This window comes from Telopea speciosissima, chromosome 1 (genome assembly GCF_018873765.1).
Source record: "Telopea speciosissima isolate NSW1024214 ecotype Mountain lineage chromosome 1, Tspe_v1, whole genome shotgun sequence".
In the NCBI taxonomy this organism is placed as follows: domain Eukaryota; kingdom Viridiplantae; phylum Streptophyta; class Magnoliopsida; order Proteales; family Proteaceae; genus Telopea; species Telopea speciosissima.
This window is the reverse complement of record NC_057916.1, coordinates 36577496-36593737: the sequence shown is the minus strand read 5'-3', so window position 1 is coordinate 36593737 and position 16242 is coordinate 36577496. Positions and strand designations below refer to the sequence as shown.

The 16242-nt window shown below is 41.0% G+C and overlaps 1 protein-coding gene across 1 annotated transcript; it reads left to right on the top strand.

Annotated features, from left to right (window-relative positions):
- Positions 1 to 14314: 14314 nt before the first annotated feature.
- Positions 14315 to 16035, top strand: LOC122648890 (NF-kappa-B-activating protein-like). Its single transcript, XM_043842190.1, has one exon. The coding sequence runs from the start codon at positions 14315 to 14317 to the stop codon at positions 15965 to 15967; it is 1653 nt and encodes a 550-aa protein (XP_043698125.1). The 3' UTR covers positions 15968 to 16035.
- The last annotated feature ends 207 nt before the right edge of the window (positions 16036 to 16242 follow it).

The window sequence follows — 16242 nt, the reverse complement described above, 5'->3', positions numbered from 1 at the left end:
TAAAGTGTTAATTATGCTTAATTTCTTTCTGAACTTGTGGATCCCACACTTTAACATGACAAATCTAAAGTACATTATTGGAGGAAAATCCCACATGAAATTTTTTAATCAACGAGGCTCTAACCTTTTTTCATTAGCGAAGTGTAATCTGTAATGATGAATGTTTTAGATTTAAAAGTGTGACGTCCAACTAGAATTAGATTGGAATAATTCTTCCTACTTTTCCATCCTAACGGTTAGAAATTGAAATTTTTAATTCATATATAAGGGTAAAGGTCAAGTTGTAGATCACATGGGGCTTAAATTATGTAGAGAAAGATTCTTGAGGTTGGGTATATCTTGTATACTGTAACGGTACAAATAATTGCAATTGGGTTGGGGTATTTGATTCATTATCGGGTAGAATTGTAATGGTATGGGGAATAGGGTTTTTGGGTTTTCCTATGTATTATCTCCATGTGGAAAACCCTGATCACAAGCAAATTAAAGGGGAGAACAGTGTAAGTTTGAGAGTGGTGTGGATAGTTTTCAAGAGACAGTGAAAAATCTCTGATTTTCTCGGGTGGATGTAAATAATCTTGTCGAATCACGGTAAATTCCTTACATTGTGTGTGATTGTTTGTTTGATGCATCGTTCCTAACATGTAGTATTAGAGCAAAGATTGACTGGGTCAAACTTGGGGCAAAATCAGGGCGTGCAAACCCGGTGTAATCTTGGATGCTCCTGTGTGAAGGGGGAGATGGGGTACACTCAAAATCCTAATAGGAGAAAGTCTTCCCTTCTTTGGTGGACAAGGGTTCACTCAAAATCCCAAGGTCATTATTACTCTACTAGTTGAAGGCCCGAAATACCCTTCCCTTCCTTTTTAGACCCATCCCAATAACCCAGGTTGTGAAAAAATAACACTACTTGGTCACGCTGGTCATGTGGCTTCAATGCCCAGATAGGAGCACACGAAAATACTGACCTGCCTACCCCCATTAAATAAAAAAACTGCATCTATGTTGATATCTCTACGTGCACCCTCATTGGTCCCCATGATGATGCAGGCACTACATGACCAAATAACGATCTCTTACCCATATTTCAAACATGGGAAAAGGGTGGGCACGTCGCCAGGGTGCCCACCCTGTGTCTATCTCTCTTCCACCCCCATGGAAAGAACCATCCTACCCCTCCCATCCCATCCCCCCATTGTTCAAGGCCGCCTGCATATTTGGAGCGAGATGCATGCCCAACCTTTGCCCTTCAAAACATATTATACTTGAGCATTGAAGAAGTTAAATGTGCAGCTTCATGGTATATATATGTATTTCTATGCATTAAGCTAATTGGAATTTAAATATCCTTAACTTGATTGATGATATCAAATTAAAAAATGCGTTTCCTTGGCGAGATCACTAAACCATCTAGAGATTAGAATCTCCCTTTTCTGCTTCCAGCTTTGGAAACTGCTATAGAGAAAGTTGAACAACTCTTGGAGTTGATAATTAATTCAATCAGTTCACATACCACGGGATCTTTCAACTGACTCTTAAAAATGATAGATTTATTCTTGGGTTTTTCTTGTTACTTTGTAAAAAAAGTTTTGATTAGTCTTTTCTACCAAATAATACGTTAGGCAAAAGGTTATATGCATGGCCGTGTACATACACAGTCATGCCTTCAACCACTAGATGAGGAAGAAGGGAATTGAATGTGTTAGTACTCTTCTACCCCACCCATTCCCATCCAGCTGTTGAAACTTGAAAGACACAACCGTATATATATACATGACCGTACATAAAAACTAAAGTGTAATTTTAGGGAAAAAGGACTCTGTACAAGATCATGGCTCCAGCAAATTATGATAGGATGAAATGATTACCCCTCTCCCCCATGAAAGCAAGAATTCTACCCCTGATGATGTTCCAATATGGGCTCCCATTGGCTCTCATGCTGACGTAGAAGCCACGTTTCTAAATAAAAAAAAACCTTTTTCCCATACTTTTATTTTCTCTCTCACAACTCACTCAGTTTTTTTTTTTGTCAAAAAAATTTTATTACTGGAACCATGAGGTAAAGGGAGACTACAATAATCCACTAACAGCCAAGGAGATATCTCTCTCTCTCTCTCTCACACTCAGCTCACTGATGACCCCTTTTACATTCTATCTGTTTTTTTTTGTTTTTTTAGAAAAAAAAAAATTTACATTCATCTTTTCATAAGGGTTGTAGTTTTTTTAAGTTTACAGTTTCTTTCTTTCTAGTTTCAGAGGGGATAAAAACACTCCAATTCTCTAATCTCCAAATGTGGTGCAGTGTAGGTTTGGAGACATGACAGGTGGCATTCTTTTTTAAATCCAACAGTTGTAAATTGATTGACACAGTTTTTGTTTTTTTTTTTTTTTCTGGTTTTTATCAAAACGTTGGATTTAGAAAATGCCACGTATCGTGTATCTAGACTCGCACTGCACAGCACTTGGAGATTAGAGAATTGAAGAGAATTTTTATCCTTTCAGAAGTAAGCTATAAGTCAAACAAAAGTTGAGCCTCCCACGCCCTCCTGTAGGTATAGTATGGTGATCTTCATCATTCATCATAAACAAGAACAGAAACTGATAAAACAGAGAGAGAGAGAGAGAGAGAGAGTTTTTTGTAGAATCATTCCCTTTGCTTCGGATTTAGACCACTAAAATCTTCATGCAATTTTATCTGATTGGTTCCTCTTCCAACCTGGACCAATTGCATTTCAGTAGACGACCTGTGTTTGTGTTTTAGGAAATTAAGGGCAACCCAGAAGGGGCAGAACCGAACCAGTTTCCCAAACAAAGAAAGTCCAGGTACGTACCTAGGCTACGTAGTACTGGCACATATGTTTGTGGGGGGTACGGGAATGGGAAGAGATGCAGGCCAGTCCAGTCCAGTCCAGTCCAGTGCAATTATATCTGCAATGTGGGTCACGTGCAAGATAGCACATGCAGGATTTGAAGCCAAACACGATAGTGTCCTTTAGGCCATTGGTGTCACTAATTATAAGGGTTATTGACCACCAGCTGTGATGCTCATGATGCATGCTTTGATTCATTCATGACCCATATCTGTCCTTTTATTATGGTGTTCCAGAACCAGAATTCCATGGATTCTTGGATGGTTTCCAGCTTGCAAGTAAGGTCACGAATAAGGACGAGTAAGGCGAGAGAGACAGTGAGTACATTGCTTGGGCTCCGCCTCTGACGTACTCAACCTTCATTTTATTATGCATATCTCTTTCGCCCTATTTATAATCTCTATTTTTTTATTCCGATTGTCCATTTATAACCATGCCATATCTCTTTTCAGTTCTATTGCCTAGAATTATTGGTGTTTCATAAAATTCAATTTAGGGGGTGCTGTTCTCTGTGCTGCAGCGCAAGCTGCGCCCAGGGACATGGGGATGGGCACAATGATCACCATGTCCCTCCTAAATGGTAGGCCCATGTGCTTGGGCACAACTTCCCATAAATAAATATATGAGAATTAAGCGGAGTGTGATCTACACCAGCACTCCCATGTGTCTATCTCTCTCCTCCTAAAAAACAAGGGAGCAACGATGTCTTTTCATATGGAGAGGAGAGACATAGACTCATGGGAGTGCTGACATAGGTCACACTCCTGGAGAGAATTCTTTTTCCCTAAATGTATATAGTAAAGGTCGGGATAGGCAGGGATCAACCAACGCAACAACGCTTCTTCAATCTAGGCCCAGCTGAGTCAACATTGGACCAGCATGCTGAAAACCCAGCCCAGGCCCTAAAATTTTCGGGTGGGCTCAAGCTTGCTGAGCCAAACTTGCATCTCTATGGCCAGCCATGCCTTCTTCTTCTTCTTCTTCTTCTTCCTCTCTCTCTCTTTCTCTCTCACACACACACACTTAAGATTCACGTATGTGAATCAACATATAACCTTAAGCATCTTTTCTAATTGGTTGAATACCCTATTACTACAAAACTATAAAACAATTAAGAGAAAAGGCTTTCTGAGCCTAAGGCGTACACTACATCTCCTCACATTCATTAAAATATAAATTGTTTTGGAGAAAAAGAAACAATGATTTTACAAAGAGTGTGAGAGGCTGTAGTGTATCTGCTTGCTCAAAGAACCTTCTCCCTATAAATAAGAATTTCTTTTTATCAATTTGTTTTAAATTTTCAAAATTCCTTAATTTAACCTATTTATATATTCCAAATTAAAGCACTAAAATATTTAAAAGAACCCTCTTACCTATACTTTTTATTCGGTTTAGTTCATTATATTCAGGGATCTTTATCCCCTCAATTTACACACTGCCCGAATGGGGTCCACCTCCCTCTATTAGAGGGAATTTCTGACGGACAGGCAAAATTGAGGTGATAATTTTCCCATATTCAGTCCGTTTCCAATTTGACACCCTCATTAAGTTTTGCTTCGTCCCTCCCCAATAAAAGAAAAAAAGAAGAAATAGTTTGGCTTGGACTTCGGACCTCCTTGCTGGAAATAAAACAATGAACGTTAGTCTTCCCTTCTTAAGTTAACAATTTATATTATCACTAATAGGCCCAGTTGTGAGGCCCATATCACGGATTAATTTTTTGTCCATGACAAGCCCAGGGTTACCCAATGTCCCTCTTATATGGTACAAAGCCCAAAGAGCCCATAAAATTGCAAGCTTCTCTTTCATCTCATTCTAAGTAATCGAAACCTCCATCATGCTCCACCAAATAGAACAAACACCCTTTTATCTTGACAGTAGCCCAATGAAAGCTTTTGCAGATTTAGTGATATTGTGACCCTTTAATATCTGGCTTGGATCTGGACCATCTGGTGGAATCTGATATCTTATAATTAGATTAGGGGTAGCAATTTTTGTCATGTCTCGGCCCAGATTGAATCTAGTCCAGAACCAAATTGGCAGATTATTGTTGGGCCTGGTCCATGAATCACTATTTAGATTTCCAAGTTTCACATTCATCCCAGACCGTTATGCATACCTATATGTACCCACTTTTCCTTCACCAACGGTGGAGGAGGAATCCCTTCACTAGTGTCATTGGTCTTATCTTCTTGAACTAGGTGGGATGATTTTGACATTATACAATAGGGAATCGGAGTTAATGATGACATAGGAGCCCATCCAATCATAAGATCACAACACCAATGGTGAAGGGATTCTTTATTCTCCACGAATGACGGAAAACTTAATCCTATCTATATACCATGTTTTAAAATGAGGAGTTTGTGGGTTTGTGTTTCTATTTTCTTATCCTTTTTTCCGTGTTGGTGGAGGGAGAGGGGGAGGGGGGGGGGGGGGCTCATTTTTTTTTGTAGACATTAAATGATCCTTACTTCTTACCCAAAAAAACAAAATGATCCTTACTGATGTAGCTTCATGATGATGAAAGTTTTTCTCTTTCATTATATCACATCATATCATGGTATACTATCATATCATACTATTATATAAAAATAGGGCAAGAGATCTCTACTTGGTGGTGTTTCCTATGCACTCTCACAGGGCACCGTGAGATGATGTCTTTGCCCCTTAGATACCTAGGCGTGCTCAGCCATTTAGTTTCGATTCAACTCGTCAAGTTTAAACGGTCAATTTTTATTTTGTTTCATTTTTGGCTTCTCAACTTGAGGTGTCAATTTTCTTTTTCTAGATAATCAAACAAAATGAACTCAAGACAAACCATTGATGAACCAAGTGGTTTTAGAACACCAAAAAAAAAAAAAAAAAAGGTAGTGAGATATATAATATGGGTTTTGTTTCATGTGACCAGGGTTGGTTGCACTAAGCTAGCTTTGGCTCGGCTAGAACCTCCCCATAATGAAGGTATTTTGGGTAGTGAAAAAAGTTACCCTTATTATTGCTCCATTTAATTGCAAGGGAAATGAAAATATTCAAATCTGGAAACTTTTGTAATTATTATCCAACATGATTATATAAACTACTTAAATTTCTTACCATATTTAATAATGATACTTTTTAGATATAATTTTTATGACAAAAGGTAGGGCACACTGTCTGTGAATTGTGAGCTAGTAGCCTAGTACTAGGGATGTAAATGGATAACCGAAATCCGAATCCGAATTCGCATCCGTATTCGTTTAGGGGCATCCGTATTCGTTTAGAGATATCCGGAAAATAATCCGAATACTCCGATTAAAATCCGTCCGAAAAAAAATCCGAATACTTAATAATAAAAAATTAAGTAAATAATGATTTTTAGGGTTTTTGAAGATTAAACAAGTTCTAGAATATGATGAAAAGAGAATCATGATCTAAGAGATATGGATTGAGAGAGAATTGTATCCGCTAGGGGGAGGAAGGTCCGGGTTACACAAGGCAGATATGTAAACGGATGGTCGAAAATCCGAATCCGATCCGCATCCGAATCCGTTTAGAGGTATCCGTATTCGGCCAGGGAATATCCGGCTCCGATCACATCCGATCCGTATCTGATCCGAATCCGATCCGTTTACATCCCTACCTAGTACCCATCATGTCTATCTCTCTCTTCCCCCCCCCCCCCTTTCGAAATGACCCCCTACTCCTCCTATATGATACCCTATGTTGTAACCCCATTTGTGTTTCCCACTAGTTTACCACACATGGGCAGTGTGCCTATCCCTCTCCCAAAATTTATTTTAATTTTCAAAATAAAGTGAAATTTAGGGTCTGCATGATAACACTTTTGTTTTCTCTATTTCTCTATTTTTTTTGTTCCTGTGAACAAAAAAAGAGAGAAATTTGTTTGTTAACATCGATTCATTTTTTTGTTCCTGGGAATGAATCAGGACAAAGAAAAATTGCTGAGAAATAGAAGAAGAAAAAAGGCTCAAATTTGAAGTTTCTTTGTGTCAAAAATAAAAGGAAGAAATAAGTGGGGAGTTGCTCTTTAATTAGCAGATGGTTAATTTGATGGGCAAATAGTAATTTCATGTTCAAAATAAAACACCACCACCCCACCTCCACCTCCACCTCCACTACCTCCTCCTCCACTACATCCACCTCCACTACCACCATCAAAATTTTTGGGTATTCAATGGCATTTTTTGAAATTTTATAAAAGTTATAGAAACATAAATGATTGTGCATAACAAACACATTTCTGTTTCTTTTTTCTGGCCCAGAAGTAGAAATTATTATGCGTTACCAAACAAGTTTTTTTACCTAGAAATTTGGCCAAGTAACATAAATACAAAAAGTCATTTCTGAAATAAAAACATGGCCCAAAAACAGAAGTGTTATCATGCAGACCCTTAATGGCTAAAAGTAGCAACATGTAAACGTTGAGAAGTAATACTCACTAAATTTAATCTCAATCGTTGATATCCTTACCAAGTACAAGCTGCGAATGTGATATTTCATCCCTTCCCTCTCTATTCTCTAAACCACATTGCTTGCAAGAACTGGGATACCACTCCACCCCTTTGTAACCTCATCCACTAAGCAACAATGAAAGTTATTTCTGCATATTTGCTCACTTTGTTGGGCAGAAATCCAGCCTCCCCATTAATTTTTTTTTGTCCTCCTTCTTCATTCTTCGCAGAGGTTTCGGATGGGGATGGGTTGGACAATTGTAGGGAGGGTAGAGGTTGGAGCAAGAAAGGGGGCAGTGTTGTAGGTGGAGGTGGGGGAGATACTGAGAAGGGGGTGGAAATGCGATGGGGCAGGGTTGTGGTGTTCCTTCTTTGGTGGGTTGGGAAGAATAACATGGATGGGGGGGGGGGGGTGGGCTGCGGAGGGTGGTGCGGTGGTGTTCTGTGAAGAAGAAGAATAAGAAGTGGGAGGGTATATGAGAGTGCGATAGTGGGTTGGGAGGACTCAATCAAGGGGCATGAGGATTAGAACAGGGGGTGGGGTTGGGCGGACGAATAGGCAATGGGGAGCCCTTTTCACCTAAAACTAAACCCAGTTCACAAGATGGGTTCTTCGTCTCTGGTGCTGATGGGGATCACAAAGTTTTTAGGGGGGTGTGGTCTCTTCTACCATAGAGCTATCAGAAACCAAAGCCATTGTCTCCTCCCATCGCCCAGCCCTGATCCTGAGTTCTTGTTGGCCCTCCTGGAGGCTCGCCTTCCGTACCCTCCATTGGTCAAGCTTTAGTGCAGCTCATAGGCTGCAATCCGTTAAGGCCAACAACCCCCCTTACCCCTACCTCTTTGTTGTAACCTTGGGCAGGCCAACCCACCCTGGCTGGCTGCTATACTCCTGTTGGCAAGTCCTATTGGGCTTGCAATTTGATTCAAAAAAAAAAAAAAAAAACCCGGCCCAACCCTGAGTCCCCTTAGCTGGGCCCAAGCCCGGACTGACCCTGAATTAGGGCTTGGAAAATCCAATCCTAAACCGCCCTCAGGGTCAAGCTGGGCCGAGCTGACCCTGATTGGCCCTAATCATGGAGTGGGGGAAGGGATAGAAGCATGGATTGGACTAAGTGGAGTTGGGTTAGGGAGAAGATTATCAAATTTACATAAAATAACACTATAATAAAAATATTATCACCGAGAATCCAAAAGTCCAGGGAAAAATACATTTCTTTCGGTGACAGGTATACAAAGTTCTTCCATGCTATGGCTACGTAAAGGCTTAGATTAAATCGTGTTGTAGCCATAAAGGACCCTGATGGGAATTTAGTTTCCAACCCTGTTCATATGGCACATCTTTTTGCTTCCCACTTTTCCTCTATCATGACCTCTTCTGAACCCCTTGATCCCGGTTTTGTAGAATGTTTGTTTTGTCCCTTATCCATCTCCACATCCTCTTTGGTGTCTATTCCTGTGCTGGATGAAGTTAAGTCTGCTGTCTTTAGTATTGGGGCATTTAAATCCCCTGGGTTTGATGGCTTATCAGCAAGTTTCTTTCATTCTTGTTGGGACATTATTTAAGATGATGTTCTACACTTTGTCACTGATTTCTTCTCTAATTACTTATTGCCAGCAGGGATCAACCACACTCTCATAGCCCTGATCCCTAAGACAAACTCTTCCTGCAAAGTTGATGAATTTAGACCTATCAGTTTATGTACTGTCTCTTACAAAATTATTTCAAAAATCCTCGCAACAAGGCTGAAACGTCTTCTCCCTCTCTTTATTTCACCCACCCAATCAGCTTTTATTAAGGGGCGGCAGATTACTGATAACATTATCATAGCCCAAGAAATTTTCCATTATCTCAAAAAGAAAAAACGGGGGAAGACTGGGTATTTAGCGCTTAAACTTGACATGTCCAAGGCTTATGACCGAGTTGAGTGGGGTTTTCTGTTATCCTTATTCCGTTTTCTTGGTTTCGACTCCCAGTGGACTCAACTTCTTTCCACCCTCCTTCAATGCTCTTTCTCTATCAAGTTGCAAGGCAGTTCCTTTGATTTCTTTCAACCGTCCCGCGGGCTTAGGCAGGGTTTCCCTTTAAGTCCATACCTCTTCCTATTAACCATGAAATGCCTTTCACGTTTACTGGACACTTACAGAGACTTGAAACTCTTCCGTGGTATTAATATTGCATGTTCTGCTCCTGAGATTACCCATCTCTTCTTTGTGGATGACACCCTTTGTTCTGTCGAGCAACTTTAGAGGATGTCCATACTCTCAAGGCTATTTTAAACCTGTTTGAATCACTATCTGGCCAGTAACTGAACTTGACCAAAAGTAATATTTTTTTTAGTGCAAATACCACCAAACCTTTGCAACAGGAGATTTGCAAGGCCTTGGATATGAAGGTTATGGGGGAGGACTCAAAATACCTTGGTACAGCCTTATTCCATCATCTGTCCAAGATTAGGTGCTTGACCCCTATCCTAAGCCGTATGTCTACCAAGTTAGCGGATTGGAAAACAAATTTCTTGGGCACTTATTATGAAATTGGGGTGGCGCCTACTTACTGAACCTAATTCTTTGTGGGCCAGGGTCCTGAAGGGTAAGTACTTTCCAAATTCTTTCCTACTTAATCCAAGGACTAGGTTGGGGTGTGGTTCATGGACTTGGAACAACATTAGGACTGTAATCCCAACTCTTAGGGGTATGGTACGATGGCAAGTGGGAGATGGTACTAAAATTAATCTTTGGGATGAACCCTGGATTCTTTCTACCTGTTTCACTTCTTTAAATCAGGTGGTAGGGACGAATCTTATGTTTTCTAAGGTAAGTGATCTCTTAATTAACCGTTCTTGGAATATACCTCTAATTCAATCTCTCTTTCCCCAACCAATTACAAATTCAATCATTTCCTTACCTATTTCTGTTCATCCGTTTAGTGACCATGTTTTTTCCTCTATAACAAAAAATGGGAAACTGAATACAAAGAAAATTGCTGCTCTTTTATCTACAAGACCTCAACCTCCTACTACTTCTTTTGCCCAAATATGGAAACTTCTCTAGACACTGAAAATTCCACCAAAATTTCAAATTTTCCTGTGGAGATTACTACATGATGGTATCCCTACTAAGTCCAAATTGTGTTGGCTCCGAGATGATTCAAATTTGTGTCTCTTTTGCCATTCCCATCCAGAAACACCTTGGCATCTCTTCCTCTCATGTGCTATCACCAAGAGGATTTGGGCTGCAACACCCTTGGGCATCAGATCTAAAAATCTAATCGGGGACTCTTTTGTGGACTCTATTCAAACACTGTTATCGGCTGGGAGCATATCTAAGCAGCATGTAATCTATATACTTAGTCTCGTGTGCCTGACTACATATTTCATTTGGGGGTTAAGGAACCATGTGGATTTCCAACATCAGGCACCCAATCCTCACTTTGTCTTGAAAAAGGTGTTTAAATGGGTCACTTCTTTGAAACTTTTCTATGGTTTTGAGCTGGAAAATACACTTGAGACACAGGGTCCCATCCAAGTTAATCCTTCATTGACTCCCCCCTGTTCTTTGTCTTTCTACTTGGGGTTGGACACGGAGGATATGTGTCTCATTATTTCAGATGGGAGCTTTTGTCCCACGACTTCCCTAGGAGGTTGGGGTTACATGATTATTCATAATCACAGTTTATTTGCTTCTTCTATGAACTTTGGACTTGTAGGGTCACCGCAAGAAGCAGAATTACGAGGCCTCCAAGCAGGACTCCAAAAGGCACTTCCACTGGGATGTCGACAAATAACTATCTGGTCTAATTCTGAGGAAGTTCGCGAGTGGCTCTCCAACCCAGTTGACCAGACCTGGCCGTATCATCTTCTTACTTGGCTTTTTGATTCCTCCCTTTTTATTGCATCCCATGGATCTGTAAACATTATAAAACAACACAGATCATACATCGAACCTGTTGATAGATTATCTCGTTTTGCTAGGATTCAGAAGTTAAGCTCTGACTATATGGATGACCTTGTAAGTATTATGTTTGATTAATGCAGTTTCTCTTTTCCACCAAAAAAATATATATATATTATCACTTGTTATTTTCAATGTATAATATATTACATAACAAAATATAAGTGACATTTAATGTTTATAATATATATATATAATATCAATATATATTTTACTATATAACTTAAAATAGGGTCGGGCTGGGCCGGGCCAGGATTTAGCCCAAGCCTTCAACCTTTGCCCGACCTGCCCTCAGGGCCAGGTATCTCAGTCCAGACCTTGTTTGGGCTCAGGGCAGGATTGGGCCGACAAGGCCAAACTTGCATCCCTAAGTTGAAATAGAGTTTATGTTTGGAAGAGGAAGAAGATGGGTGTTGGATTCCTTTGTTGTTGCGGGTCTTATGGCATCCTCGTCGATCTTGCAAGGTCGACCATCTATTTGCAAGGTCCAAGCTCCTCTTACTCGATAGTCCCGAAAATAGGAGAGAGAGAGAGAGAGAGAGAGAGAGAGAGAGAAACCAATTTGTGAGTAAAAAATATGGATGGTTAAGATTAATGTAGAAGTATATTTACGGTTGAGATTGAATTACATGAGTATAAGTTCATAGCGCTATCACACTGCTACCGCTCACCCAAATTTAATAACCAAACAATGAATGATTTGGAGTTTTCTTTTTTGGTAATGGGAAGTTCACTCAGATAAATGAGTTACATTCCTGCATACTGTAACCAACTGGCCAGTAAAACAGGGATCGGCATTAGGCAAGACCATTCTACTCGTTAAGGATAGGGCCCTCACGGCAAGTGCATAGCTGCCCTTGGAATAAACTGAAAAATACAACTATCAAACAAAGACTAAAGGTGCCGAATATTATCAATGATAGAATGAACATGCAATGTGGGACGACTGTTGCACGATTTCAGGAACGAGATGACGTCCATATTATCGCTTTCAACAATCAAAGTATTAGCTCCTTCAGAGATTGCTTCAAGTAACCCTTTCCTAATTTCCATAGCTTCACCGATTAAGACGTTATCACATGCAATCGGGATGGAGACAACTACCTTACAAACACTCAAGTGATCCCTGATAGGGAATTCTAATCCCCCACGTTGTTTATCCTTAATTAGTGAGGCATCACAATAAAGTTTGTAAACCGAACAAGGTGGTGGGTTCCATAAAGAAGGCTGTAACAGAGGTGAGATTGTAGGCATAATCGTACGAGGAGGGGCTGATTGGAGAAACTCATCCACGCCTATTAGGTAGTAAGATGTCCACATTTTGCAAGAGAATAGGAGGTCATTCTGAGCATACCACAAGTACCAACAAGTAAATGAGCACAATGAAGATGCTTCCCTATAAATTTGCTTCCCATGTGGGATAATGATTATAAAAGTTTTGTATTAGGTTTGGAAATTTCACTTCCTATTCTTAATTTTCGTTGCAATCAATTTTCGTTGCAATCAATCCAATCACACTGAGCATATATGGTGTTTTGCCTCATATAAAAGAGTTTTGTCATTTCTATGTCATATATGTCTTTTTGTTTTTTGTTTTTTTTTTCTTTTTTTTTTTTGATAAAGGCTGGATTTACTGAGAGTAAATATGTGTACAGTCATATATGTCTTTTGTGTGTCATATAAAATGGTGACACCATAGGACCCTGATCCTCTGCTGTCGAGCTACCCAACAGGACCCTACTGCTAAGACACAGCAAAGCGGTAAATAACCGCCTTAACCCTGCCAGAGCGCCTTGCCCGAGTGGGGGTATTAACCGCCTTGCTGTGTCTTGGCAGTAGGGCCCTACCGACAGGTCGGCAGTAGAGGATCCAAATTGGACACCATATGCTTGCTTATACCAAGTTTTACCTATATAATATATGGGAAAAAGTTCTCTAACCCACTGGGTAGGGTATGTTAGCACTCAATACCTCTCTACTCATATGAAATGATCTAATGCCCTTCCATGTACAATATTATTTTGCCAGACTTCATTTGTGTGCTCCTATGTGGCCTGTGCTATTTGCTTAGAGAAACTTTTTCTAATATACATTATGGAGAAAAGTTTCTACGGGTGAATGTATCGCCCACGTCTAAACACAGTGGGGGTGAAATGACCACTCCACCCTGATGAAAGACAGTAATCCCAACCCATGATGCTCCAGTGTGCCCACATGCAGGGGCCACGCTCCCCACAAAGAACGCCTACCCATACATTAGAGGGAAAAATTTACATGATTAGCTACTTTTGGATTTTCATTTACAAAACTGTCCACCGTATGTTTGAGTTAACAAAAATAGACAAAAATAAGTTTAGTTTTACAAAACTAGACAAAATAGTGACTCTCCTTTCTTCCTCGGCAGGTTCCCTCTGAAAAAATCTCTTTTGTTTTTTCCTCTGTTACTTGGGGTAGCAGAGAATGGTGATAGCTGGGACAAGGATAGGGTTGCAGGGAACAGAGGATGCCTGAGTGAGAAGGCAATGACAAGGGTAAAAATGTCTAAAAAAGTAAGTGCGGGAGGGGGAGACACTATTTTGTCCAATTTTATAAACCTTAATTTGTTTTTGTCTATTTTTGTTAACTCAAACATAGGGTGGACAGTTTTGTAAATGAAAACGCAAAATAGCTGATCATGTAATTTTCCCTACATCATACCTCCTTTTAATTTTCTGATGGTTATACTGCCAAATCACCGGTCCACGTGGAAAGTTTTACAAGTGGTGGATAATTACAGCGAGACCTTGTCCAACGTTAAACAAGGTAGCAAATAAAGGAAGGACCGGAGGGAGGTGGAGCGTGGCCGCGTGTGGTTGCGCTTGTTTCGCGCGCCGCCTCCTTACTTCGTTATTATCGTATCATCTTCCAAAATGCGGTGTGTGTGAGAGGTGTCTTGAAACCTCTCAACTCGAACTGTGAAGCGGTGATTCATGATGGTGAGTAGAGAGAGAGAGATTTGCAGAACAGCGATTACCCGCGAAGCCGTGACCGTTCATGATGGCGAGTAGAGAGAGAGATTTGCAGAACCGCCATTACCCGCGAAGCCGTGACCGGAAACTCTCGTCAACGGTGGAAATCCCCGAAGGATGTCGTTGCGAGGATCGAGAAAACGGCTGTTACTCTCCGGTATCAGGTAGGTCGCCATCTCCTTCATACTCTTCCGACGATCATCTTCGTCGTCGTCATCGTAGCCCTAGCCCTAGCCCTAGCCGTATTCGTAGTCGTTGTTGTAGTCTGACTCGCAGCCCTGTCAACGGTTACGAAAGATCTCGTTACGAATCAGATCTCCGTCGTGATCGACCGGACTCAAATGGATACCATTACAACCATAGGAGAAGCCCTAAGTCTAATGGAAATGTATACCGCGACAACTCCGAATCTGATGAGGAATTGAAGGGGTTGAGCTACGAAGAGCACCGCAGGCTTAGACGCCAGAAACTGAGGAAGAGCCTGAAGAAATGTATTTGGAATTCCACCCCTAGTCCTCCTCCCGGTGTAAGGATTCGCTCTGAGCCTCTGGATGAAGCCAAGGAAGTTGCAGAAAAGGACAACCAAAAGGGTGATTCGAAAGGGGAAGATCGGCAGGAGAACGGAACTGGTCGCCGTCGTGTTGATTCCGAATCTGAAGACTCGGGAAAAAGTTTGTCGGACACGGATGATTCCCGGTCTAGGAGGAAGGTTAGAAGCCGACGGAGTGATGGGCGGAAGAGTAAATCGTCAGGTTCTAGGAGGCGCAGAAGTAGAAAATCATCCGTTGATACTGAATCAAATGAAGAAGTAAGCGTGTCAGAGACTTCTTATTATTCAAGTGAAGAAGACACGAAAGGTAGGAAGAAATCTGGAAGAACGCATAGTAGGCAAGGGAATAATAGGAGTAGACGTAGCAGCAAGAGAACAAGGAGAAGCAGAAACAGTAGAGATATTGATTCTGATGAGAGCCCAACTGAGGAGAGTGGAAGTGGAGAGGTATCTGATACAAGCCCGTCCTCTGATGAGGACGCCATATCCAAGAAGCAGAAGCTCGGCAGTTCCTCTTCCCGTACGAAAAGAAGCAACAAAAAGGGGCACACTGAATCAGGGAGTGAGAGTTCAACTGAGGGCTCTTCTGACTCCGAAGTTGATGCGAAAAGCATCGCTATGACTGATGACACAAAGAATGCTGAGATTAATACGGAGGCCCTGAGTTTCAAGGAGTTGTTTGAGTCTCAGAAGAAATCTGCTTTGGACAGCGAACCTATTGTGGGACCTGTTCCTCTTCCAAGGGCTGAAGGGCATATTAGCTATGGAGGTGCTCTTAGGCCTGGTGAGGGTGATGCTATTGCTCAGTATGTGCAGCAAGGAAAGCGTATTCCTCGCAGAGGAGAAGTGGGTCTTTCTGCTGACGAGATTCAGAAGTTTGAGGGTCTTGGTTATGTGATGAGTGGTAGTAGGCATCAGAGAATGAATGCAATTCGTATCCGAAAAGAAAACCAGGTGTACAGTGCTGAAGACAAGCGGGCTTTGGCAATGTTTAACTATGAGGAGAAGGCAAAACGCGAACACAAGGTCATGGCAGATCTACAGCGGCTGGTGCAACGTCACATTGGGCAAGAAGTTGGTCCAACTCATGATCCTTTTGCTGTAAAAGCTTCTGAGGGGACTGATAACTGATACTTTTGTATACATTCAATGTTATCCACGTGCTATATGTTGTTCTCTTTCTAGGATGCGGCATGGGCATCTCCTTTTTGCGGGCTTGTGGGAGAGAATGTCTAAATGCCAGCTAACATTTCAGATGTAGAATTTACTGAATGATAGAGGAATGAATTCTATCAATAGTATTTGGGGATAGTCAATTTCAATTTTCATTTACCTTAAAGGAAGAAAAAGGATATATTCTATGCTGTCCAGCATTTGATGATCTAATTCATTGGAATTTCAATTTT

Bases quoted from the DNA above. Each gene is read 5' to 3' on its own strand.
- LOC122648890 (XM_043842190.1), top strand. From the start codon at position 14,315: ATGGCGAGTAGAGAGAGAGATTTGCAGAACCGCCATTACCCGCGAAGC.